At 36.9% G+C, this 26,468-nt stretch overlaps 2 protein-coding genes across 5 annotated transcripts in view; one reads left to right on the top strand and one right to left on the bottom strand.

Moving 5' to 3' along the window:
* Positions 1–9,827, top strand: part of trappc8 (trafficking protein particle complex 8) — a 41,293-nt gene extending 31,466 nt beyond the window's left edge. The window contains exons 21-29 of the mRNA XM_026346424.1: positions 598–751; positions 2,408–2,504; positions 2,743–2,811; positions 2,931–2,989; positions 3,752–3,952; positions 4,546–4,647; positions 5,749–5,888; positions 6,496–6,585; positions 7,790–9,827. Coding sequence (XP_026202209.1) covers positions 598–751; positions 2,408–2,504; positions 2,743–2,811; positions 2,931–2,989; positions 3,752–3,952; positions 4,546–4,647; positions 5,749–5,888; positions 6,496–6,585; positions 7,790–8,024 — 1,147 coding nt within the window. The 3' untranslated portion in view covers positions 8,025–9,827. The remainder of the gene's footprint in view (positions 1–597; positions 752–2,407; positions 2,505–2,742; positions 2,812–2,930; positions 2,990–3,751; positions 3,953–4,545; positions 4,648–5,748; positions 5,889–6,495; positions 6,586–7,789) is intronic.
* Positions 9,828–10,897: 1,070 nt separating this feature from the next.
* ctns (cystinosin, lysosomal cystine transporter) lies at positions 10,898–26,009 on the bottom strand. Of its 4 annotated transcripts, XR_003297908.1 has the most exons (12): positions 25,895–25,980; positions 24,908–25,004; positions 24,636–24,714; positions 23,997–24,087; positions 19,882–19,985; positions 19,009–19,146; positions 17,387–17,486; positions 16,536–16,655; positions 15,186–15,356; positions 15,018–15,072; positions 14,642–14,759; positions 12,177–12,311 (listed from the first exon to the last, which is right to left on the bottom strand). XR_003297908.1 is itself a non-coding variant. In XM_026345921.1 (11 exons), the coding sequence occupies exons 2-11, from the start codon at positions 24,981–24,983 to the stop codon at positions 12,166–12,168; spliced, it is 1,143 nt and encodes a 380-aa protein (XP_026201706.1). In that variant the 5' UTR covers positions 24,984–25,004; positions 25,906–26,009; the 3' UTR covers positions 10,898–12,165. The 4 variants fall into 4 exon arrangements, 3 of the variants coding, with proteins under 3 accessions (XP_026201706.1, XP_026201707.1, XP_026201705.1); XM_026345921.1 differs by lacking the exon at positions 15,018–15,072 and having other exon boundaries at positions 10,898–12,311; positions 25,906–26,009; XM_026345922.1 differs by lacking the exon at positions 15,018–15,072 and having other exon boundaries at positions 10,898–12,311; positions 23,997–24,039.
* Between the last annotated feature and the right edge of the window lie 459 nt (positions 26,010–26,468).

Genomic DNA, 26,468 nt, shown 5'->3' with positions numbered 1-26,468 from the left:
AATAATAATAAACCTTTACACAAACATGCTTAGCCTGTATCATGAAGAACAAGCTCACATATTAAATTAAAGTGAATCGTGTTTGTATTTACAAGACAGCAAACCTGTATCTGTGTGCCAATGGCTCAAACACACCTGCAATTATAAGAATAAAGTCTGTTAATTTCAGTAGAAATGTGTGCACACAGGTTATCGATCTTGTAGGTTATTTCCAGGAACTTGTTAGGTACATGAGAGCTTCATCTGTGTTTAAGTTTAAACTTTTGCACTGGCTCATTCACATATTAGACTGTAGCAAACTGGCTGAAGCCCATTTGATCCAAACTCATTTGTTTAGGTTCCATCTGACCAAATTATGTGCTGCAAACATTCATCAGGATTTTTTTCATGTTCTTAATGTTTAATCTTTCACTTTAAAGATATTTTGTGAAACAACAATTTCCACGTATAGTCCGTGTGCCAATTCTAATGTTTATCAATGCAATGTTGGGTAAATAGTGAATTGTGTGTAACTTCATTTGTGAGGATGGCCACTGTTTATTGAACCCATCTACAGTACATCATCTCTGTCTCTTTCTTCTCTGTCTTTTTGTTAAGTCATCGGGTGTTACGTCACACAGTCTTTATCTGTGCCAGTCGGTCTCTGAGTGTGCAGGCATCGGCATGTCGCAGCAGTGCTTCACATCATAGTCTAGATAACAAAGGAAACTGTGGAACACTGGTCTTTATTGATGTGGAGAACATCAATACGGTAAGATACACAGTATGCTGCACACCTCTAGTTAATACTTACAGTTGCAATCAGAATTTATGGCCACCCAGCACATTTATCTTCAGAAAGGCCTGATATTTCATGGATCAAGAATCCATGATGTCACTTTCTGCAGCAACAAAACACCCCCAAAACAGGAGAAGTGAGGTACAAGGCAAGCAAATACATGTCTGTTTAATGAGGTGCAAATGCAAGATTGTTTTTTTTTTTTTGTCCTTGTGCCGCTGTTTTTTAAAACTGAAAGTGGGGTTGCTGAGCTTGGAAGTGCTTTCCGCCATAGTGCAACCAGTGAGCTAAAGAGCTCAGCTTGGGATCTTTTGCTCTTGGCAGGAGGGATTGTAGACCTTGATGAGGGAGTTTAGCTAGGCAGGTGCTGTTGAGTTGACCACTCTGTATGCAAGGGTCAGGGCTTTGAAACTGATGCTGGCAGCTACACAAAGTAGCAGAGATCTGAAGAGTGGCATAACGTGTATATTTTTATGATTAAAATTATAACATGCTTTTCTACCTAGCTGGTACTCAAAGCACTTTACACTGCGTCTCATTCACCCATTCACATGGGCAAGCACACACCGATGGCAGAGCTGCTATGCAGCTGACCTGACTCACCGGGGGCAACTTGGGGTTCAGTATCTTGCCCAAGGACACTTTGGCATGTGACGTGGCAGCCGGGAATTAAACCACCAATCCTGTGATGGGCAGTCAACTGCTCTACCTATTGAGCCACAGCCACCCCCAACTGTCTAACTATTTACTGTGATATATTATTAAGTAGTCTACATGTAATCCATACTTTACTGTCAAATCTAATTAATTCAGTACAATTCAAAATCCCTTTGACAAATGTATTATTATGTAACATCAAACCGAGCATGTGGCTCAAGATCCTGGTGGACTGGTCATACTGGGCTCTGAGACTAGCAACTTTCTGTGATCGCACTTCAGATTTGTGTGGGTATGTGTGTTCAAAACCTTTGTGTTTTGTCTCATAATGCTGTTTGACATTGGTACTTTAATAAGAGCCACAGTTTCTATAAATCTCAGACACACTGGTTTAGTGCTCCCAGTGGGTAATAAGAACAGAAAGGAGTCTGTTCATTCTAGATTAAAAACTCTACTTTCACTGTCCACTTTTCTCTTTTTGGACATTTTTATATTTATCTCTTCCTTTTGCAGTTCTCGCGTCCACTAAATATATACCGTAAAGATTGAAATAGCCGTGCCGATTAAAATTAAGGTGTCCCGCCAGATTTGGAATCAAAACGTTTGGTAATGTCTGTAGCTCCGGGTCCGTATGGGACAGCTTCTGGGTCCGGATCCGCGGTCCGCCTGTCAGTGACCCCCGATCTAGCATATAGTACTTCATTTAAAAACAGCAATTTTAGATGGGTGGAATAATATAGCTATCTTGCAAAGGTCTGCTATTTAGAAAGATTGTTACTCAACCAAGTAATGTAATTGTAAAAATTCTAGATCACACAATATTTAATGTGTACGCCCTTTCAAACTCGGTAGGGTTGAATTATTTGATTGATTTAATTTTACCACAGTAGGCATCCTTTTGCTTTTGCTTTCAAGTTGAACAAATTGACACAGGTGAAACTTTGTGTTAATGACTCTCCTGTTGGCTTTCAGAGTGAAGCTGGCGTTCGCGAGTTCCACATTGTCCAGGTGTCTAGCAGCAGTCAACACTGGCGCCTCCATAAGTGTATCAACCCGGGCGAGGACAATGGTTTGTTGCACATGGAGTTAAAATGTGAAGATGTTTTTTTTTTTCTTTTTCAGTTAACATCTGGAATTGAACTAATATTCCTCCTATATTCATCTACCTCAAAGAAGTTTACGTTGGTGACAGATATCTCAGACTGTGGAATCTGATTGTGGATGTGAATGGCCACATATTCAATTGTCCCACAATGCTGCAACATTAGTGCTGCATTAAACATCTCTTTCTGTCTGTTCTACTGCAGATTGTAAGCTTACCAGCAGAGAAAGAGCCAAGCTGTGTTTCAAGGCTACACGATGCACACCCTACCAAGGTAATTTATACTGGGGAAAAAACAAAAAATGCTGCAATTTTCTGTTACCACATACAAGATAACAGTTTTGAATAAGCATGAGTTTGACTGCTTTGTCTGTTGTCTTATTGTTTTTTTAGCTAGCTTGGGTGCTGTAGAGAAGTACACATTTGCAGACCTAAACCTGGGAAATGAACGGGTAAATTAATGTTAATTGATTAATTGATGTTGCTAATAGCAATGTTGTGTGTATATTATCCTAAATCTTAATAGAAAACAATGTCTGTCTCATCTTGGACTTGCACTTCATGAAACAGAAATATTTTTTCCTATAGCACTTTGCTATAGGAGAAAATATTTAATGTTTTTCTCCTTGACTTAGATTTTTTTGCTTGCCTGCATCACAAGTAAATTTCTTTGGATAAAAGCATCTGCCAGTTGACTACATTTAAATGTAATATTCTTATGTTGATGTTTTGTAATATTTGTCATGTGTCCCTCTTGGAGCTTAGTGATCAGACATGATCACTTGTTTTTATTTTAGTTCTATATACATTACACATTAAATTGTCCCAAATCTTTATGCCCCAAAAAGAAAACATCATATCAGAAACCTTTCAGGTCTGGGGTACTATCAGAGGTAACTGCAAAAAAATAAAAATGATTTTCACTAGGACCGTCATGATGTTAGAGGGGTTTCTAATGCAAATGCAATTGAGCAGTATCTAAATGATGACCCAGAGGTGCAACACAACAGCAAATCCCTATAGTAAAGGTAACCACCGCAACATGCAAGAAATGGCACGCTGCTACAGTAACTACTAAATAGTATAATGCATAGTTCGTATGGATGTCATTCTGGTAAAGTCTACACATTTATTTGATTTACATGTACCTGTATATTTTATGATTTTCACCCCACTTTGCCTTTCACTTACCACTGTTTACTGATTCCATGCAGATCATCAGTTCCTTCACACCCTGTGGAGATTTCTTTTTCCGTTGCTGTCAGACCAGTCACCAGTCGAATATAGCATCATCCAAGACATCATCCAGCAGCAAGAGTCAGACCTCTGTCCCCACTGAAGACAGAATCTCTGATGTTGCTAACATTATCAAGAAGTGTAATGAACTGGACCTCAACCTAATTGTCATTTGGAAGGTACATATTACAAGCTAGATGATAATTAACTCTGTGATAAAGGGAAAAAAAAACCCCTCAAAAATCGAAAATTAATATCATTCATACTTCCTTCACACTCTGTATGTTTACAACAAAGCAAACAGCAATATTCAAATTTTTTTTCAACTCGACAAGAATTATGTCTTTCCATGCAACATTGGAAGTAAGTTGGTCGTAGCTATTCTCACCAGAATAGGTGATTGCCCTGTAATGGTTTTTATAATGGCATATTCTGAGTAACTGTTCCATCAAGGCTAATAGTTTTGTCAATGGGGTGCACTTTTTGTTTTGTCCCAATTCTACTTATTTTGAAACAATATCCCATTTATTACTTTGGTAATATCTGGGTAAACCAAGCAAGGTTGTTATATATGTACACAATTACCATCTGTGAAAAATGTATCCATTAAGTCAAAGGTCAGGCCTGGTAATGAGAGGCTGTATAGTAATAGGGACCATGGGGTTGACCTTTTCACACGAAGTTACTTTTAATAGTAACACAGCTGAAGATGTAATAACTTCAATGACACTCAACAGCTTTAATTTCCAGTTTATGATGTGTGTCTCTTTAGGCTTATGTGGTTGAAGACAACAAACAGCTGATCCTTGAAGGTCAACTACACGTAGCACTGCAGACCATTGGCAAAGAATGCAGTTCTTTAACTCTCAAAGAGGTCAGTAAGTACATGCACACAGAGCTTTTATTTAGAGGTGTTGTGCTAATCAAGAAGCTCCTCCTGTCACACATTTTTTCATTTAAACACCATAGCAGTTGGTGAAGACGATTAAAAATCCTACTAGCTCTGTTTCTGTACTTTCTGTTGAACAAGTACTGCAGAGTGGGAAGTGTACATTTGATGGTACTCTTCTCTTGAGTAACACAGCTCCCACAGAGACAGCTTTAAGATTTTCAATATTCAAAAAACTTTAATCCCAGAGGGAAATTGTTTTGCCTAGTTAGAATTGCTCTCAATTCAGACAGAAAGAAAAGGAACCACAACTACAAAATGACATCAATATTTACTAACAGTAATTTTACTTACAGAATATGTAAAGATGGATAAAAAGAGGTCAATAATAATGGTGGAATTACATAAATAATAATTTTGATGATAGTCAGTTCCCTTCCCCCTTACAGAGGGAGCCAGAATTGTAAAGTCCTCTGTCCAGCCAGCACACTGTATAGTGGGTGGGAGGGATGAGTCCATATTTACCCTGTTCTAGAGTGACGGGCGCATAAGGGTAAGAAGAGAGGCAGGTGAAATGATTATCATGCCTAGTGCCTACCGTACAAGCCTGTGGGGGCAGTGCTATGATATGTCAGCTGAATATACTGAATGACCAGGTTATACCATCAACGTTTTTTTTTTTCTTCCCTGATCCGGCTCATATTATGAAAGAGTGGTTAAGGGAGGTTAAGGGAGGGAGGATGACACATAATTTTCACACAGGGATTGAGTCCAGACCTTAATCCCATTGAGAAGACTTTATGCAGCGATCTAACTCTCCCATCATCAATACAAGATCTTGGTAAAGAATTAATGCAATTCTGGATGGGAAGAAATGGTGTGACATTGCAGAAGCTTATTGAAACAATGCCACAGCAAATGCTAAAGGCGGTCCAACAAAATATTAGAGTGTGTGACTTTCTTTTGGATGGACAGCATATCTTATTTAGGATATAATATGAAAATGGATGCAGCTATAAATAAGATGTGTTAAAGCAAGTGTTGTAGACTGTAATGACTGAGTGTGTTTGTGTATGTTTTTGTCAGGAAGCTCAGGAGATGGTACTACTCAAGTTTAAATCAGAGCTGCCTCCTCCAGTTGTCCTGCCCTCTGCCGATCTGTCTCAACTCATAAAAACCAACCTGCATTACCCTGAGACCTACACACATCCATTTGTCCAGGATAGGTACGACACACAAGTCTCATCAGTAACATAGATTTACATGACACAAAATCATCTCCAGATACTACATAGTAACTTTTAGACCTTAAGGACAAAACCCCACCTATCCCCATTTAGCAGCACAGGTGACAACCTAGCAGAACTATACTTAGATTAGATGGCCCATTACCTACCTCTATCAAGGGAGGACCCCCAGCAGACGTAAGTCTAGCAGCATAACTAAGACATCAAGGTTCATAGTCACCTGAGTCAACTCTAACTATAAGGAAAGTTTTAAGTCTAGTCTTGATAGTAGAGAGGGTGTCTTCCTCTTGAACCTGAACTGGGAACTGGTTCCCCAGGGGAGGAGCTTGATAGGTAAAGGCTCCCAATCTAGCCCTGCAGTGTTCTTTTAGATTAATATGACGCTATGAGTTTTGTAATTGTCATTCTCTAATGTTTTATGACTCTGTTGTGGCATCAGCCATATTCTGGGCAGTGACCTCACTTCAGCAGACAGGAATAAACTAAACCAACTCATAAAAAGCCCAGATATTTTTGTAATATAGTATATATAATATAAGCTTTTAAAGCAATTTGTTATTAAAACTGGTTTTCTCTCTGTCTCTAGTCTCTGTGTGGTGCCAGTTACTTTGACTCTGTCCAACTGCTCGTTGGCTCAGGTGGATGTCATAATTGACTTACGGCACAAAAGCACAAGGTGAGTGTTATAGCAAATGATGTGTGTATAAGGCTCAGGGTGGGCGGCCATCTGCCTCGACCGGTTGGGGTGAATGGAAAAAGGAGAGAGAGATGCGACCAGCAGGCAACAGAAAACAACAAGCAGCAAAAACATTGGGCAGGTTGGTAGGGACAGTAACTGCACTCACATAAAAAAGGAAAGTTTTAAATTTAGTCTTAAATGTACAGAGGGTGTCTGCCTCCTGAACATGAACTGGGAGCTGGTTCCACAGGAGAGGAGCTTGATCGCTAAAGGCTCTGCCTCCTATTCTACATTTGGAAACTCTAGTTTTTTAGCATCAACTTGAGACAGGATAGACCTAATTTTAGCCATATTCCACAGGTGGAAAAAGGCAATTCTAGATATTTCTTTAATGTATGAAGTAAAAGTCAAAGATAACTCACAGATTCTTCACAGTGTTACTTGAGGCCAATGCAAAGGATAAGAGTGTGAATAGATCTAGTGTCTTTGAGATTTGTAGGACCAAACAAAATAACTTCTGTATTATCTATCAATCGATCAATAGCAATGGAAATTTGTAGGATGTTTTCTTATAAATGTAAACATAATTCCAGAGGGAGGTGTGTCCCTGGGTCTTAGTAAAATGTGCACTACAGTTAAACAGAGTCCAGAAAAAGACATTTCTTAACAGGCAGAATGGAGCTAAGGAAAGATATAATTAAAAAGGGGTGGCTGTGGCTCAATAGGTAGAGCAGTTGACTGCCAATCGCAGGATTGGTGGTTTGATTCCCGGCTGCCACGTCACATGCCAAAGTATGCTTGGGCAAGATACTGAACCCCTAGTTGCCCCCGGTGAGTCAGGTCAGCTGCATAGCAGCTCTGCCATCGGTGTGTGTGTGCTTGTGTGTGTGTGAATGGGTGAATGAGACGCAGTGTAAAGCGCTTTGAGTACCAGTTAGGTAGAAAAGCGCTATGTAAGTGCAGACCATTTACCTTTTTTTTTACATTTTATAATTCATAAACTTTTCATCAAAAGAATCACATTCTGTAATCTCTCCTATTCTTTGTTTTGTATGTAATGTTCACTGATTTTCACAAAATCACAATTCCATGCTGTAAAATTCTGTTCTATTTTGAAAGACGTTGCAGTCTGACATTGAAAAGATATCAGTATAATTTTTCATAGTCTTAAGTAAAAACATATTTTCTATCTCTTTTTTAGCCCAGAGTCTCTGGATGTCCACAGCTCCTTCTCCTGGGTGGGTCAGACCCAGTACAAGTTGCAGCTGAAGCCTCAAGAGGAGCTGTGTCTGACTCTGCGAGCCTGTTTCCTAAAGGCTGGAGTCTACAACCTTAACACTCTGCGAATCTTCGCCAAGCCAATTGAGCAGGGTACAATGTGTGAGACTAGTCATCAGACAGCAAGCCCTGCTCTAATAATAATCAACAACGCCTGAGCAGAGCATGATGGCCTGCAAATAGCAGTGCTTGGACTTGGACTTGCACCCAGAACCCAATGATTCACTGCTTTATACATGACCATATTGTTGTTCTGGAATACTACTGGACAGAAAATGCAATGTGTTTTGTATCAATTAGTAAAATAAAAAGGTTTATTTATAACAAACAGCAACAGTTTATAAAGATAGACTGATGTTACACATGAAGTGGTCAGGGAATGTATGAACCCCCCGGCCCCAACTCAGTTTTTTCAGTTTCACTTGCATATGACTTTTTCTGTATGCAGCCCCCTCATATCAACACATTAGTTTATCCATCTACCATCCTGCCCTCCATGTCTTAATGGTTTCCACCCATCATCTGAATCTTAAACACTGTCTTTTGCTTGGACATAACACAAGCTAGAATATTCTGATGGTAGACCAGACCTAAAAGGCTTCATTCTACATTCAACCACATTACAAGATCGTCATATAATTTCTATATGTTTGGTCCGAGTCATCTGGACTGGCTTTTAGTTATAGACTCTGAGCTAATCTGCATATTTACTGACCTCTAGAGGAATCAGATGTTCTGAGCGTATGTCACGGTGACATGCTGACCACAGCAGATTTTTTTACATTTCACCAACCAGCTGTCTATTTATCCAGTCTTTAGCTAAGAATTTAGCTAAAGACTGGAGTCACCAAGATGAATGTTGATTACTGACCTCCTTCTTACTGGCCATTCTTTGATTTTTCATTCATTCAGTACACACCAATATGTCCCCCTCTTGATTTTCTCACAGCCAATCAAATTTGCAGATCCCCCCAACCTCTGTGCTTCACTATATTGTGATCAAGCTTCTGTATGCAATGACTTGATGCCTCTAATGAAAGTTATGTATTATATTTATACAACAAATTAGATGTAAATAGAAAACAATAAAAACAACAAACTATACTGTATGTACTGTGAAACACTGTCTACAGTTTGGGCAGGGATATGTTTTTATAGATGTTGTGATAGTTTCAGGACAAAATGTTGAAAGGAAAAAAACAAAATGTCAGTTGTTTAGTGTTAAGTGTTGAGATAAATTTTATAATCCCTATTGAGGAAGGTAATAGGTCTTATGTTATCCAATGCTCTTTTATTTTTGCAAGTCATAACTTAATGTTTCATATTAGGCATCCCTGTTGCTTTACGTTACTGAGGTCAGACCAACATCAGGGCCAAGAGCTTTACCCAGCCATTTTATATATGATGAAGTTGATCTGTGATTTAAATTAGATTAGTCAAAAACACAAATATCTATATTCCTTTTCAGTACTATAATTGCAAGCTTTACTTTTTCAAAAAATATGACTGAAACATTAGAGGAACATGAATATAAGGACTTAGCAAAGTTGTATCCACATTTTATGTTTTGTCAGGGTCACTACATTCCTTCTCTTACTGTTTCAGGATAAAAAGAACGTCAGCTTTTTAACTTTCTTTAATCCATCTAGTTATATGCTCCATTTTAACATAGTTAAATAATTAATTTATTAATGCAATGAAACCAGATTTATAACAGTATCAGTGTTGGTATCATTAGTGTTTGCAGAGGTATTAATGAGCATTTATATTCCCTTGTTTATTTGGGGTGGCAGTAGTTTAGCTATCTATAATCCCCAGGGTCAGTGGTTCAGTTTCTCCTGGCTAATTGTCAAGGTCAAGGTGTCCTTGGACAAGATACTTAAACCCTGTAGTAGTGCCGGTGTGTAGTGTCTGGCCAACCATAATTTCCTGAAAGGGATCAATAAAGTATGTTATTATTATTACCTGCTGTAAATTTATTTTATGTATGTTTCAAATTCCCCAGATAGAAAACCTTAGACATCAGTCCCCTAACATTGTCACAATGTCCTTCATTCTTTAATAGTTCATTATTGAAAACTAATTATCTCTACAACTGAAGGCTTTGGTAACTGGTTTCAAATAAATTGTAACTAAGAAATTATAACAAAACATTGCCAGTCCTCCAGAATAACTGGTTCCATGGCACAAATCTACACATTGTGTTACCCAGACTGCGAATGCATGATGGAATTTTAAACAATTTTTAACAAAAATTGTGTAGTTTGTGATTCAGTCTCTTTCTTTATTCTCTTCATACAAAAGCTGAAGCTACCTTAATTACCTACATAATATTTTAATTTGGAAAGTCTGGGCTCTAACTGAAAATGATGGCACAGGCTGTAATCTGCAACTGTATTTTACTTATGCTATACATGCAACAAGTGAAATGAATGCAGCATGGTTGCACTAATAGAGTGAGTGTGAGGCACACAGAATAGAAAACAACCATCCAATATTGATATTAAGACAATCCATATGTATAACAATTCACTTTCTATCTGTGGCCCTTGTTTCAAATGAAAGAAAATACCCCTGAGCTATTTATTAATTTAAATTAAAAATTTATAGACAGGGATTATGGTGCTTGTTTCCATCATAAGTTTCTGTACCTCTTCATGTTAAGTAGAGAATATTATTTTGAAATAAATTCTGTTTTACAACTTTATCAAAAAAAAAAAGCTTAGATGCTGTGCAAAATATAAATGAAAACATAAGGTAAAGATTTGCAAATTATCTTCCATTAAAAAGATATCTGGATGGCAGCATATATGGCTTGTATATATAGGTCAGGATAAAGATTCATCGTTTTTCACTTGACTCACAGGGAACTACAGTTCTAACTTACTTTTGAAGTACTTACTTACTTCTGGTCATAAAATGCAATCTGACATTGACCAAAGTCACCCATATCAACAAAGACAATATTTCGAAGCTGATGAAACACAAGCAGTCATCATCACTCATGTCTTTAATGACCACACCCAATAAATATAGTTATAGTATTAATTTCAATTTTATTTGCATAGCGCCAAATCACAACAGAAGTAATGGTAGAAAAAAGCGAAACAATAGGCTTCTTTTGTCATTAAACAGAGCTGGAGTCAAATGTTAGCAAACGTAGAGTCCAATCAATGTAGCAAGAATAGAGCTGTGTTGTAGACGTACCTTGACAAGTTAACCATACGCACATTGAACATTGAACAGTCATGGTATCCATGGCAGGACACCATGGAGGAAGCACTGCCTGAATTCTGCTGAAGACCACTTTGACTCTCCACATGCAAATTGCTAATTTTTCCCTTCAGTTTTTCTTGACACTGTAATAGCTAAAGGCTTCTCTTTCATAGATGTTACCCTGGGGTTCCTTGTAAACTCATGCACACCACAGCTCTGTGATATTTTCCTGGGTAGGGTAACAATAGTGTTAAACATTTTGCATTTGTACATGAGCTGTCACCATAGTGACAGCTCATGTACACCAAATCTCTTTTGTTCAACTTTTTTAACTTTTCAAATTTTATGTTGTGACAACCAGATGTTTATAATCAAGGTTGAGATTCAACTTGCACCTGATTGTCATCCCACTGATAGAGATACCTGACTTGAATTTCTTTTGATAAACCTTCACATACTCTTCCTACACATATATCTTCCGGATTGGAATAATACAGGATTCTGTCCAATAAATACACACTTCTAGTTTGAGAAATTGCATGAAAATCAACTGAGTATTTTGTCTCTTGGGCACTGGAGGCAGTCAGTGTATTAATTAGCAGGTTGTTAGGAGAAATTACACACATATTAAAAGTAGGTTTGTTGTGACACTGGATTGTACTGCAGGAGTCTGTTCAGTTCTTTCTTATCCAGTTTCAGCACCATCAGATCTGTATAACACTAAACACAGTCACGTCAAGTAAATGTGTGTAGTATAACAGTAATACAAATTGTCATTACATCAGCTTTTCTTATACATTTTATAATGGTTAAAAAAAGGTATATATCCTGAGATGCTGTAGAAGGCTGTATGTTCCTTCTACAGTATCTCAGGATCTGTATGTTTGCAGCTGGGTATGTATATGATAAACCTGCTTTTCTGAAACATATGATGATGGAAATCAAAGTTGGGAAAAACCATGACTTCTTTTTAGCAGATTAAATCATTTCTTGGTTAATCAGATGTGCTAATTCTTGTTGATTGGTAGAAAACTATCACATGCTCCCTTGTGACTGTCTTTTGAGACATTTAATCCACAAACATCAATCTTCTTCTTCTGTAACAACTTCATACTGCTGTGAATGCCTGTAGAGACAGTAGTGCTGAGCCAGGAAGAGGATGTCAAACACCACCGAGAACAGACCCAGACCAAACTTTGTAGGATCACCAAATATCAGCCCCCACTCATCTGAGAGAAAAAAAAAACAATTATTAGTACAAACAGCATGCTTTATCAGTCAGAAAGTATATAATGCATGCCATTTGTCATGAAAAAATGTGTGTGCAGTTCATAAAACTAATTACATTTTCTCAATACATGTATCAATCCACGTTTCCCTCAGGATAAGCTGTGATCACTTTGTTTGTATCCTAATTTTACTTTTACCTACATCTTCAGGTAAATCATCACTATAACCAAATACCAATAAAACTAGACCCAGCCTTTTGCTGAACTATATTTTGCTAATATGTGTGTGGGTCTGTTACTATGGGTTATAGGAGTTGTGTGAAATCATATATATACACTGAAGCATTTATATGTGCACATGTAGGGGTATGTACCGTATTTCATTTTTCAATTATTAATAAAACTGTGCAGTTTGGGTGTAATCAAATATTAACATAATTTAACAGTATATAAATATATATAGTATATAAAGTTATAGTGCAAGTTTTATGATTATCTACGGCTGATTAACTGTTCATCTCAGTGATGCCATAGTTGAAGAAATACACAACCTATGTACTACTGTATTGTTACAGCAACCTATGGCACAGAGCTTGTCTTCGGATTATCTGTTTTAATTTACATCTACAACAATTTTAATGTCATTATTATTACAGTGATCATCAGTGAAATGAGAAATATTATTAGGAGAACCTCTCTGACCTGACAGTTGTTAACTGCCCTTTTTGCCATTCTTTTCATCAAGAGTGAAGGATTATGCACCACTCCAACTGTAAACACCTGATTTAGGTCATTTCTGTATCCATTGCTACAGCTTTGAGAGTGAAAATGGGGCTTGCAAGTAGACTCAGTTGTGCATTAACTTAGAATCATTAAACAGAACCAAATGCATCTGCCATTTTATAATTGAGGTGAAAAGAATGCTTATGCATTTTCGAATTTTTGTGTGTACACAGGATTTTAGTTCAACTTACAACTTTCAGTACAACTACACAGTTAAATGCATGTGGTTTGGTAATTTGACATTTTCTACTACTACTACTCAAATGTTTTGAGTTTGCCATTTACAACACTCATCTGCTGATGCCAAAAAGATTTTCATGTATTTTCTTTTACACAACACGATGCCTAAAGTAAAGCTACAGTGAAACATGAGACCCCACAGTGCCACTGATGACACTAAGATGGTTTAAAGGTCACTGTATAGCAACGCGAAAATATCATACCCTCCCTAGGGTGAGCTTTGTAGACTTCCAATTCAATTCAATTCAATTCAATATATGCCAAAGCAAGGTACTTTCAATAAAAGGCCTTACAAGACATAACTGTACACAGAATTATATAGAAAATCTAACAATCCCACTTAAGCATTGCTTGACAACAGTGGGGAGGATAAACTCCTCTTAATGGAAGATAGGGGGTTGTTCCTGGAGTAAGGGGTCCAGGGCCCTCTATCAAGGGCTGCCCATTCTCTTCCTACCTGAACTCCCTTATCCAGGTCTACAATCCTTCCCATCCACTGCACTCTCCCAGTGACTGACGTCTTGTGGTCTGCACTTAAATCTTACAAAAATATCTTGCGCTTACACCTTTTGAAACAGAAACAGTTCAAGATATTTTGCTTGCCTTGTACCTTGTAAGTCGCTCTGGATAAAAGCATCTGCCAAATGACTAAATGTAAGTGTAATGGAAATGGATAAGCAAAAGAAGATGGATGGATGGATGGTATGTAAGTATGTATGGTGGAAGGCATCATAATTTAGGTCTACTTCATGGCTTCTGGCCCTGCCAAGCTTGCCATCAATAAAAGGAAAATGATTTGCCAAGTTTATCAAGCAATTTAACAAGGTAATATCATGTCTGTCAGCTGAAGGACAGAAGAAATTAGGGTTAAGCTTTAGATCACAGCCTTTAATTGTTCTTAGTACGTCATATACACATCGTGTAATTTTAAAGGGATACCGCTTAGTTAAAATAAGTACAGTAAAGCTGAAGCAGTTTGGTAAAGAACAATGGTCCAAAATTCCTCCTTAACATGGTTTTATCTGCAGCTTCTTGACTGAGGTTATTGCTGCCAAAGGAGGTTTGACTGGTTATTAAATGCAAGGGTTGACTTACATAGTGAACATAGTGGACACAAAATATTTTAAATGCTGTCTGTTATTTGGTTATTTTCTTTCCGACTGATTCTGACTGATTTTAGAACATATTGATCTCCACAAAGGACTGAGAGATAAGCAATGCAATGTCAGTGAAATGTATTCAACATAAGTCTACATAATTCTGTAAAGTAGCATAAAGCTTAAAATAGCATAAGCTATAGTGGTTACCATTGTTGTAAGACTGTAAGATCATCTGTAGAACACTTAGGACTCCACCAGTGAAGTCCAGCAACACATTACCAATACTCCACCCCACAGTACTCTTTCTTCGGTAGTTCATGTATGCCTGAAAACACAGCCACATATCTTTCAGTGGTGAAACTTAAAATGCAATAATGGATGATATTGAACAAATATTTTTTTGGTTAGCACCCTAACTGTATATGGTATTATCGATTTTCCATTTTTTCTTCAATTATTCAATTAGTATGTAGTATTAGCTTTAGTATGACATGCAACAAAAGTCTGCAACCAACTATGAAAGCTACCGTTACGTGGAATGCACAATAACAAAACAGTCAATCTAAACATTTGAATTACTGACGTGATTCCAATCTGTCGTCTGCATTGATGTTATGGCTTGTGCCTACTACTGACTCCTAAATGAAATTTAACAAAAACAGAATTCATTGCATTACTACAGTAGTGTATTGCATGAATTATACTGTGCAGGTGTTTCTTTTAATTTTCTTTTTGTATGCATTTAGCTTACCTGTGGCACATATTTGACAAGAGTAACTGCTAGTTTAATGTAGGAGAAGTTGTAGAGGTATTCCAACCACGTGATCTTTCTGGCTACAGCAACAAACAAGCTGACCAAGGCAAATGTCCAGCCAATCAGTAACAAAAACATGGCCATCCAAGAGATTTTTTGTCCCCCTCTCTGGAAGAGAGTTCAATAAAGGATTATCCACTGACAAGTAAAGCACACACAAGCATTTTTCATTTCATATCAATCTTTGGTTTTCATTAAGAGTTGAGAATCTATATTTTTTAAGTTATAATCGCTTAAATAATATTTGTAGAGACATGTCCATCTGAATTTGTAGATGAGCTGCCACATTTCCACTCTGTATGCTTATTTTAGTCTTTGAGCACACTGAGTTACATGTTATTTGGAGTGAGTACCTGAGTGAATACTTTAATTGGATTCATTGTATTTTTGTCTTTATGAGAATTCCCAACAATAACAAATGTATAATGTTTAGTGCATTCAGAAAGTATTCAGGACCCTTTCACTTTTTACACTTTTGTTATGTGGCAGCCTGATACGATAATCATTTAAATAAATTTTGAACGGTTGTAGAATCACCCGTAGAAACATCTCAGCAACAATAAAGAGAAATTAAATGCTAAATTTATTGTTGCAAAGGGTCTGATTACTTACGCCTAATTTCTTTTTTTCTTTTTAATACATTTTCAAGCATTTCTGAAATTCTGTTTTCACTTTGTAATTATGGGGTACTAAGCGTAGATTATGAGACAACAATAATTTAAACAACTGTAGTATCAAACTGCAACATAACAAAACTGAAAAACGTGACTACTTAAATGAACTATATGCCTGTAATTGTATGTCTTCCATACCTCCCTTAGTTATCTTCCCCACAATTTCTCAGCAAATGTATCTCCTGTCTCATCCCACTCATTTAGCTACACTAAATAAATACATTTGGTATCAGGGTGTTTTACTACCATTGCTGATTTTGAAATTTCAAGCTTGTTTTACCTTTAACCACAACGTTACTATTGGGTACACAATCAGCTATACTATACCAATGTACTTTTTGGACAGTGAATGATTCTGCTAGGACAATAAAAAGGATACTCCGCCTGCACACCAAAGTAAATTACCCAATTATTTTCTAAAGAATGAAGGCATGTTTACTCGTTCTTGCAGCATGCATCTGAATTGTGTATATTATCTTTAGGTTATTATATTTAATTCACAAAGCACACAAATAAACATCATCAAAATAAATGGGAAAGATGCACTTTCCTGAATACTAGGAGAATACTTAAATTCAATTTTACCACAAGCTTCTATTCTTTAAAGACACACCTCATAGATAGCAGCTTGGCTTACATAAACCAAACAAAGAAGAAGAGCATGAAGACTGAAGAAGACATCATTGGCGCTGACAGGATTAATTCCATTAGGGTATTTCTTCAGAAACTCCTCCTACAGTGCAGGTACATAATAAATAGCAGACATTAGACTCTAAACTGTACATGGATCACCCAAAATCCATTATAGTTCTAAACAAAGGTAAGGCGTACAAAATTTTAGCCAATAATGATGTGTTCTAAATTCTTCATGTACATTTATATTTAGTCATTTGGCGAATTACAAGTAAAAAACAAGGCAAGCAAAAATCTAAATCGAGCAGGAAAACATCAAAGCAAAGTGCTAATCGTCAGCATTGTTTAGCATTAATTAACCTATACAAGTAATTATCTTGTTTCTAAACTTTTATCCCTTACTTCAAGTGTAAGGAGATTTAACAAGAGGGGAGGAACGAGAGGAACCTAATCAGACTAAGATGGGAAATTGTTTCCGAATAGAAAAACATGAGCATGACTGTCAAATGATCAAGTCCGACAGAAAAGACAGGTCTCATGTGACCTTTAGAAAAGATGCCTCCCTGTTTGATCATATGGCATTTTAGCTATGCTAAGCACTTCGTCTGTTTGAATAGAACTCTTCCAAGAGGTAATGGATGTTATTTCCACGAAACCTCTTCAAAACACATTAAAGATCTTTGTTCTGTTGATTAAATGACTAAATGATAAATGAAGTGATTTCATATCACATGAAAGATCTCTCAATGCATTAGCACTAAATGTTACTGGCAAAACTTATCTCCATGTCTACAAACAGCATAGAAACATTTGAAAAAAGGAGAAAGTTACCTTTATATATGGCACCCAGAACAATCCTATATTAAAGACACTGTATGCAGTGAAGCCAGTTAGGTTGAGAGCCAGGAAGTCAAAGTTGAGACCTACAACACTGAAAACAATTTTATTATGTGTCTTGCGCGTGTGATTCTGCTCCACAAGTATTAAAATGTCAATTTTTTTGCTGTACACTGAAAACATTTTAGTATAAAGATGGATGGAAACAGGCACTGGACAGTTCAGTTTAGAACTGCAGCTTTTATTTTATGATATTTACAGCTATAGACATTAAACAAAATAGAACATAGCACATTTTGTATGAGATTAACCAATTTTTCAGTGAGCAAATTAATAGGAACAGATACCTAATTCAATAAATGACAGTATCTACATTTCAATATTTGGTTGCAAATACCTTGTTTGCAATAACTGCATCAAAATTGTTAGTATCTCCTTTTGACATCTCCAGGCAGAAGGTCAGTTAGTTAAAAGTCTTCCACTTTATCCCTGTGTTTTGGATTAATGACTTGCTGCATTACAAAGCTCATCCCAATTTCTATGTAAGTTAACAGACAAGATGTTTTAGTACAACTCTGACTTGCCTCCTATCATTATGAGTTATATCATCAATAAAGATTAATAAGCCTGTTCCAGAAGCAGCCATGGCAGCCAAAGCTAAGACACTACCTTCACTTTGTTTCTTCATGTTTTCATTAAAGATCTTATGATGTTACAAATTATGGTTTGAATAATGAGCAGATTCTTTCCTGCTCCACACACCATATGTTGGCCTTTCCATCACTTTTGGTAGTTAATCTTGGTCTCATCAGTTCATAAAACTTTGTTCCAGAACCTTTCTGACTCATCTCTGTATATTTTCTTTGCTAACTCCAACATGATTTCTCATTCTTATCACTTTTGTTATTATTGTGATACTGTCACCGCTGCTTTGTGAGGCTTCTTGAAGTCACTGACTTTTCTTCACAGCTGTCACAATGATTCTGTAATTAGCTGTTATTGTTTTCTTTGGCCCATCTGTTTTGTGTATATTTCTCAGTACACCAGTGGTTTCTTTTATTTTCAAGACATTCAAAATTATTGTATTGGCTAGCCCTATGTTTGTGCTTTGCCATTAATTGTTATGCCTTATTTCCTAGATTCCAGGCTTGCTTTTCTCCTGTAGACACCATGGTTTCATTTAGATTTATCTTTTTTAACAACAAATACAGTCTACAAAGGTTAGGCATATAGAGTTCATAATTGTTTGAACAATCAATCTCTCATGGCTCACCTGAGCAACCAGAAACACTTGTCAGTCAAATGTTCAATGCATATTCACAACTTACTTACTTACTATTGGGATCACTTAATTCAATTGGTGCCATTTTCTATGTTGTTTAATGTATCTAGGTGAAATGCAAATCAAATAAAGTGAAAAACTGAAATTGTGACAATTCACCTAAAATGCAATGTTGCTCAGTGTACGGCAAACATAAATGAACTGGTCTTTTCATTTCAATACTTTTGGATTACTTAATGTGTTGTATTTTAATAAATAACAAACAATACATAAAATTATTACTAACATAATTAACATGCTCATGTTTGAATGAATTTATGCCATTAATATCTACCTTTTCCTCCTCCAGTTTTCCCAAGCTTGTGGATAGAAGGACACTGACCAGGCCACAAAGTAAATCCATCCAATCACTTGACTGATCACTGACAGGGCATTGCTATGGACAACCATAAAGCTGATCCTGACAGGCAAACTAGACGAGAGAGATTCAGGCTTATAGACACAAAGAAACTGGAACGTAGCCATATACCATTGTAATATACAGTAGCATCATCATCATATAAAATAGGATTTAAAGAAAGGTTTATTGTCATAGAATTTCAGCAGTATGCAATATACACCAGTCAACCTGGTGGTGTTGTAGTAGACAAAGGTCAGCATGGGAAAAATGTAGTGCATTGTGCATTGCTGCAGAGCCACTGATTGACCATGCTGACCATCATCCCCCACAACATTAAAAGCACCTGTTGCTGTTAATAGTTCAAAAACAGTCTGAGCCCAAGTACACTGATAATCCAATGGTTACAGTGCATTTCCCATGATTGCAGCGTCCATGGTTCAGAGTGACTGAGAGTGAGAGCATGCAAGTCTATGTGAGAAAAATAGCTTATTTACTTATCTAGGCTTACTTTTCCAATGGAACAGTAAAAGCAAGGCAGTTTCACTGATGCCTTGGTTTTTATTACTACTAATTTAAGGATCAATTTCTGAATAGAAGAAATTATATGTAAGTTGGTTGTTCCTTAAATGACATTCAATAAAATGTACTTGTGTACTAAAACTGATATTATTTGTCTAACACAGTGTGGTGAATCCTCATTATGGGTTTCTGAGTTTATGTTTTTGTGGATTTTGTCTCTTTCAGGTACTGAGATGGGTATACCAGCACTGCATTTTCAATGCATTAACCACAGGTATAAATGCCTACCCGTTGAGGTCTGTGTTGTTGCTATACAGGTAAGTAGTCACCTGACCAACATCAAGGCCTGTCACAGTGAAACTGACAGAGGTTTCCTTCACTGGTAGAAGTACCTAAACAAAAACAAGAAAAAAACAAACTTAAGAGAGTTTAGTCAGCAACAGTATTTTCTAATTATAATTATTAGTTAATTTTCAGTGACACTAATTACATGTGGTTCATCTGTTATTTGTATTTCACATATCTTAATATCTCTTTTGGACAAGAGTTGGGCTTTATAGCAAGGATTAGTGACGTGCTACCTGTATCTATTTGTTTCCAGACTAGTTTAGAACAGCACTACATTGCTCAAACACTTTACTACTTTTCTACGTAATCATCACCAAGTCAGTTAAACTTTAGTAAATCTGTCCATTTTGTGCAAATGAGAGTGACATAAAATGCAATGGAGAGGCAAAAGCAAAAGAACCCAAAGTGTATTTCTATATGTTTGTATGTGTTGTCCAAATGATCTCTCCTAATCCTTTCTGACAGACTCTCCTCAGATTTTGTGTTTTGCTAGTGTTCTTGTCACTACAGGTAGCATGAGGCAGTAGCTGGAACCCAATCAGTTTACACCATGTAGGCTGACTCATCAGGATCATGCTCAAATGTTCCCAGGAATGCAGACAGGCACACAGGGGCCATAAACATTCAGAGTCACATTTTGAGTTGCTGTGATAAAACATCGTCTTGACGTAAAATCATGGCAACTCGACTTCCTGTTACAGTGCCTTGCAAAAATGCTTATACGACTTCACATTAAACCACAATGTAAATGTATTTTATTGGAATTTTATGTGACAGACCAAAACAAAGCGACACATAATTGTGTGCTGGAAGGAAAATGATAAATGGTTTTCACATTTTTTTTTTACAAATAAATATCTGAAAACTGTGGCGGGCATTTGGATTTAACCCTACTGAGTCAATACTTTGTAGAACCACCTTTTGCTGCAATTCAAGCTGCAATTCTTTTGGGGTATATCTCCACCAGCTTTGCACATAAAATCTTTGGAAAAATAGCTCAAACTCAGTCAGATTGGATAGAGAGTGTCTGTGAACAGCAATTTCAAGTCATGCCACAGATTCTCAGTTTGATTTAGGTCTGGACAATTCTAACGCGTGAATATGCTTTGATCTAAACCATTCCATTATCACTCTGGCTATATGTTTAGGGTCATTGTCTTGCTGGAAAGTAAACCCTCTGTCCCAGATCCTAACAGATTTGATTTAAGATTTCCTTTTATTTTTGTATTTTACTCTATTCAGCTTTCCATCAATTCTGACCAGCTTTCCTAAAGCTGCTGAAGAGAACCATTCCCACATCATGATGCTTCTACAGCGATGTTTCAGTGTGGGAAGTGAAAGTTTTCCATATTGACCAAAAAGTTCAATTCTGGATTAATCTGAGCAGAGCACTTTAAAGAGCGCTTTAAACTTTCACATAATTGCTTTGTCGTTGTCTAATTGCAAACTACAAACAGGACTTCTTAGGTTTTTTTTTTTTTGAACAATTTCCACTCTTCCATAAAGGTGATGCAAAAGATATCACAAGGAAAAGAGCAACTGCAATGGTGGCATTTGAATGGATAGAGGAGAAAGGAGAGAGGAAGAGAGGAAAAAAGCTCAGTGTATGAGTGGAGGTCCCCCAGCAGACTAACCTATAGCAGCATAATTAACAGATGGTTTAGAGTCATCTGAGCAATCTCTAACTGTAAGCTTTATAAAAAAGAAAAGTTTTAAGTCTTTTTAAATCTAGTCTTAAATGTAGAGAGGGTGTCTCCCTCACTAACCTGAACAGGCAGCTGGTTTCACAGGAGAGGAGCTTGATAGCTAAAGGCTCTGCCTCCCATTCTACATTTAGAAACTCTAGGAACCACAAGTAAACCCTCACTCTGATTCTGGAGATTTCATTTATGTAGAAATTAATCGAGATATCCTACCCAAGATTTCAATACAAAGTCATCTAGGGTAAGAATGTGATTAGACATGGTGTCTCTGAGATTTTTAGGACCAAACAAAATAACCTCTGTCTTGTCTCAATTTAGGAGAAGGAAACCGGAGGACATCCAGGCCTTTATGTCTTTTAAGCATGCTTGAAGCTTGATTGATTGATTAGTTTCTTCTGGTTTTATAGATAAACATAGCTGGGTATCAACTGCATAGCAATGAAAATTTGTGTGTGTTGAGTGTTTCTTAATAATATTGCTTAAGGAAGACAAATATAGAGTGAAAAGAATTGGTCCAAGCAAAGAACCCTGTGGAACTCAGTAGCTAACTTTTGGGTGCATGGAAGACTCATCATTACCATGCACAAACTGAAATCTATCTGATGGATACGATTTATACCAGCTTAGTGCTGTTCAACGCTGTTCTGTTAACGCCAATGACATGTTCAAGTCTGTGTAATAAAATGTTATCTATAGTGTCGAATGCAGCACTAAGATCTAACAAGACGAGTATAGAGAGTAGTCCATTGTCTGATACTAATAGAAGATCTTTAGTGACCTTTACCATTGCTGTTTCTGCACTAAGATGTACTCTAAAGCCTGACTAGAAATCTTTGTACAAGTTATTCCTGCGCAGGTGGTTACATAATTGCTTCAAAACTACCTTTTCAAGAATAGAGATAAAGGGTAGATTGGATAGAACCCTACTCTGAGTCCAGAGTGGGGTTTTTGAGTAGAGGTCTGACTACAGCAACCTTAAAAGCCTGTGGTACATAGCCTGTTAGGAAAAATAGATTGATCTGATCTAATATGGATGCGCTGATGAGGTAAGACATCTTTGAGCAGTCTAGTCAGGATAGGGTCTAAGAGACATTTTGGGGAAAAAAAAATATTAAATGATCAATTTCAACACCGTATGTCAGAACAAGATCAAGGGTGTGATTAAAACAGTGAGTGGGTTTATTTACATTTTGGGTAAAACCAATGCAGTATAATAGTGAAAATAATAATAATAAATAGCCAGGCAAAAAAAATCATATCAATACACTTTACAGAGTAAAAGTTTAAGACCTTTACAAAATGTGCCACCCAGTAAATGGCACAGTAAAAACACATAAATTGGCTGTATTTGAGTTTTGGTCAGAGGTCAGTCATGCTAACAGAGTAGCACAATGTTATTTAGATAAATGCGAAATCATATCTTGATTTCTATAGAGCAAAGTAATTATATGCCCATTAATACAAATACTGATTTATATAACTTAACATTGTAAAAACGTATTTAGTTGTTTTCAGATTGGTTGAGTTATATATTCTTTTTTTTTTTAGTTTGTTTCAGTTTTACGATCTTTTCATTTCGGAGGCAAACAAACAGCCCAAACTAGCAACTCTTGTTTCTCATTTGGGGAACCATTTCCTTTTCTGCCAAACTGGACACCCATATTCAGGGAGCGCAGAAATGTGAAAAGGCATTTGTCATTTCACACTCTAAAGCTAAATTGTCAGTACATCAAGGATCAGAAAGGGCTCATCAATCATGGCAACTGCAGATGAAGCTTTGGAGACACCCTAGAGACAAGATCAAGATATTCTGGCTCTTTTCACTCCAGTCATCTCATCTCATCATCAACTGAAGCTGCTCGAGCAAAGGCTGAAGATGAAAGAACTGTCATTTGCACAAAAGGAAGCAGATATTTTCAGCAATATTAAAATCATATTAAACAAACATATTCAAATCACAGAAAGCACCAGCCTGCGTTCTAAGTAGCTTGGACCGCAGTCAACTGAGAAAGTGGCTTACGTTGTAACCCTAGTGCAGGAACGAAATGACTGGCCAACTGGACTTGTGGTTAATATTATTCCTAGTCAAGATAATAAAGTAGGTAAGGTAGAGGTAGGTAAAAGGTAAATCAAAAGTAATCAAGCAGGGTACAGCAAGGGCTATTTCTGAGGTTATTCTTGTACTGCCTAGATAAAGTGGTGGATACAAGTATCATACCAGGCGAGGAGTGTGCTGCCCGGTAGATGGTGCAGAAGTACCACATATAGTGGCTGTATGGTAAACGTGAGTCCACTCACTTATCACTTATTTTAAATAGAGAGTGTAGGTATGACTGCTGCAACATCTCTTACCTTCTCAGGCACTGTGATTATAGATGAGTAGTTTAACTTGGAGCTGTAGGTGACATTAAACACAATCACGGTTGACTGGTTGAAAGACGAACTAAGAAAAGACACAAAAATTCAATGTGAACAACATGTATCCGGACAGCTGTTGTCAAAACATCAACAAGTTAAAATAGTCAGTGCAAGTTGGTTACATTAGATTTTTAGGAAACTGTGCAAAATCTTAAATATTTATAAATTTGTTTACAAGTCATAATTTGTTATTATTCTAAATTCTTTACTTCCAGGTTTGCCATAAAATATAATATATTTACAATGTGTCTCTAACTTTCTGAAAAAAAAGTTTGTAGCTTATATAGCCACTGTCTTTATATAATTCCTTTTTAAAGATTATCTTTTTTGCTCTCAAAACCTAACCAGCATTGCAGAGTATTTTTCCCGTCTGTGAAAAGGAACATGTTACACCAAGAACTGTCTGTTAGCTTTCTAACAACTATTACTATTACAACTATTATACGGGGATCAATAAGTTATGTAATTATTATTATAATTTTTACATATGCAGTTCTACAAATGAAATCTAATGTTCATCTCCAAAGCACACAGACTAGAGCAAAGCAGCACAAAAAAAAAGAGCTTTGTTACTTGGAAGTAATGGTGATGTTGGCTTTAGAGTATTCCTCAAGTGTGACAGCATCAGGTGCAAACAAATTAACCCTGCAATCTGAAGGACAGAAACAGTCAAAAACAATCCTCTATCATTCCGGATGCTCACAGATGGCAAATTACACAGGTATTATGGAATGGTAACATCAAAGCATGTTTAATTAAATTGTAAATAATATTAGTATTTACAGTTACTTTTTACTGTATGAAATAACAATTGTTTAGAGTGCAGCTACAGAATGTTCACTCACCAGATATGTTAATCAGAGTCCACAGAAGCAACACATGAGCAGGTCGCCATCCCTCTGTCAAATCCCGAGCAGGCATCTCTGTAACACCTCTGTCAACCTAGAGAACACAAGGAATAAACAGCATTTCAGTACAGTACATCTGTCATTAAGACTCATTGGCTTTACAGAAGTAGAAATGCACCAGGAACAAGTGTTATACTGAACATGCTGTAGTTTTAGAGATTAACAATTAACACAGTTAACACTCACTACAATTAACAATTTTTACTTCACTACATTATTATGTATTAACAACTTACTGTATCTATACATAAAGCGGGTAAAAACGGCTCCATATTTCCCAACTGCTACATTAACGATGTCTACCACCTGTAGCAGCTAAGCCTAAACATAAAGCCAATGAGGGGCTGCTAGACGGGAAAAAAAGTAATTGACGCGCTCGTACTGAAATATATTGTCCATGGTTGCTCTGCTGTTTTCAGTGAATTATTTATTGAGCATGACACAAAAAAGTGTCTAGAGTCAAAAACATAATACGTATAGGCTACTTTTCATAGGGGGGGGGGGGCAAAGCGTCAAAACATGGAGTGGACAAAGAGAAGCAAAGCAAAGTGGTCAAAAACTGTTGCTCTGGCCGTCTAGGAACACCAGCTGCGTGATGGTTCCTTATACGAATTGAACCCAATTATGTTTACTGACATATAGTGGACCCAAAAGTGAACCACACACCACACCAGTTATCCCAAGACTGAAAATGGCTCCTACACCACCAATACATTAATATAATTGTGGAATATGCATGCCTAGATGCTAACCCTAAATGAAACAGATTGATGCACATATTTGTAGGTTACATAGGTAACTACGAGCAACTACTGACGCTTTTGACAGTCGCCAGTGAACTGGGTCCCAACTAAATCTGAAAGTCCGTTATATGGACCTTATATATAAAAGCGTGCATTTGGTTTAACCCCTGCTAAAACTTACTGCGATTGTACCTCTGCTTTTTATATCCGACTGTGTACCTCAACTACTTCCCCATTAGCATGTCACAAGACACATCTGAATGCGGCTTCTTCTTCTTCTTCTGTGGAGTTTTAAGGCAGCCGGCATCCAAAAATGTTGCATTGCTGCCATCTGTAGGATACTTATTGCGTTGCCTTAGTCAAAGTCTCTTCATGAGTTCAGACATTCTTACGATGTTGAAGACACTTAATCTATCCAAGCCTCTACTATTCAAAATATTATTTAAATAATTTGCCTGCAAGCCTCTCCTCCTGAAGTCCTCCATCATGACCTCTCTTTTATGGTTGTATCTCCTACATCTCAGCATAACATGTTTCAGTCTCTGGCTCCTGACATTCTCTGCACATCCCAGTGTCACGTTTCCCTATTAAATCTAATGCACTGTTTAAATTACTGTGTCCTATTTGTAGTCTGGTTAAAAAACACTTCTTCCTGTCTGCTTAAAAAACACTTCTTCCCGTCTGTTTGTGCCCCATACTCTGTCTCTGTCTGTATCCTACTTTCCTCTGCATCCTAAATAAATGTCTTCCCTTCC

The sequence above is a fragment of the Anabas testudineus genome, chromosome 4, assembly GCF_900324465.2.
Source record: "Anabas testudineus chromosome 4, fAnaTes1.2, whole genome shotgun sequence".
Classification (NCBI taxonomy): Eukaryota; Metazoa; Chordata; class Actinopteri; order Anabantiformes; family Anabantidae; genus Anabas; species Anabas testudineus.
The sequence above is the reverse complement of the archived record's forward strand: the minus strand, read 5'-3'. Positions and strand labels throughout refer to the sequence as shown.

Excerpts from the sequence above, each read along its gene's own strand:
- ctns (XM_026345921.1), bottom strand. The coding sequence starts at position 24,983 with ATGCCTGCTCGGGATTTGACAGAGGGATGGCGACCTGCTCATGTGTTG. Across the intron at positions 24,088-24,635 it reads AACATCACCATTACTTCCAA|TTCGTCTTTCAACCAGTCAA; the intron begins GTAACAAAGCTC and ends GTCTTTTCTTAG. Across the intron at positions 15,357-16,535 it reads GCCAAGCTGCTATCTATGAG|AGAGGGGGACAAAAAATCTC; the intron begins GTGTGTCTTTAA and ends ACTCTCTTCCAG.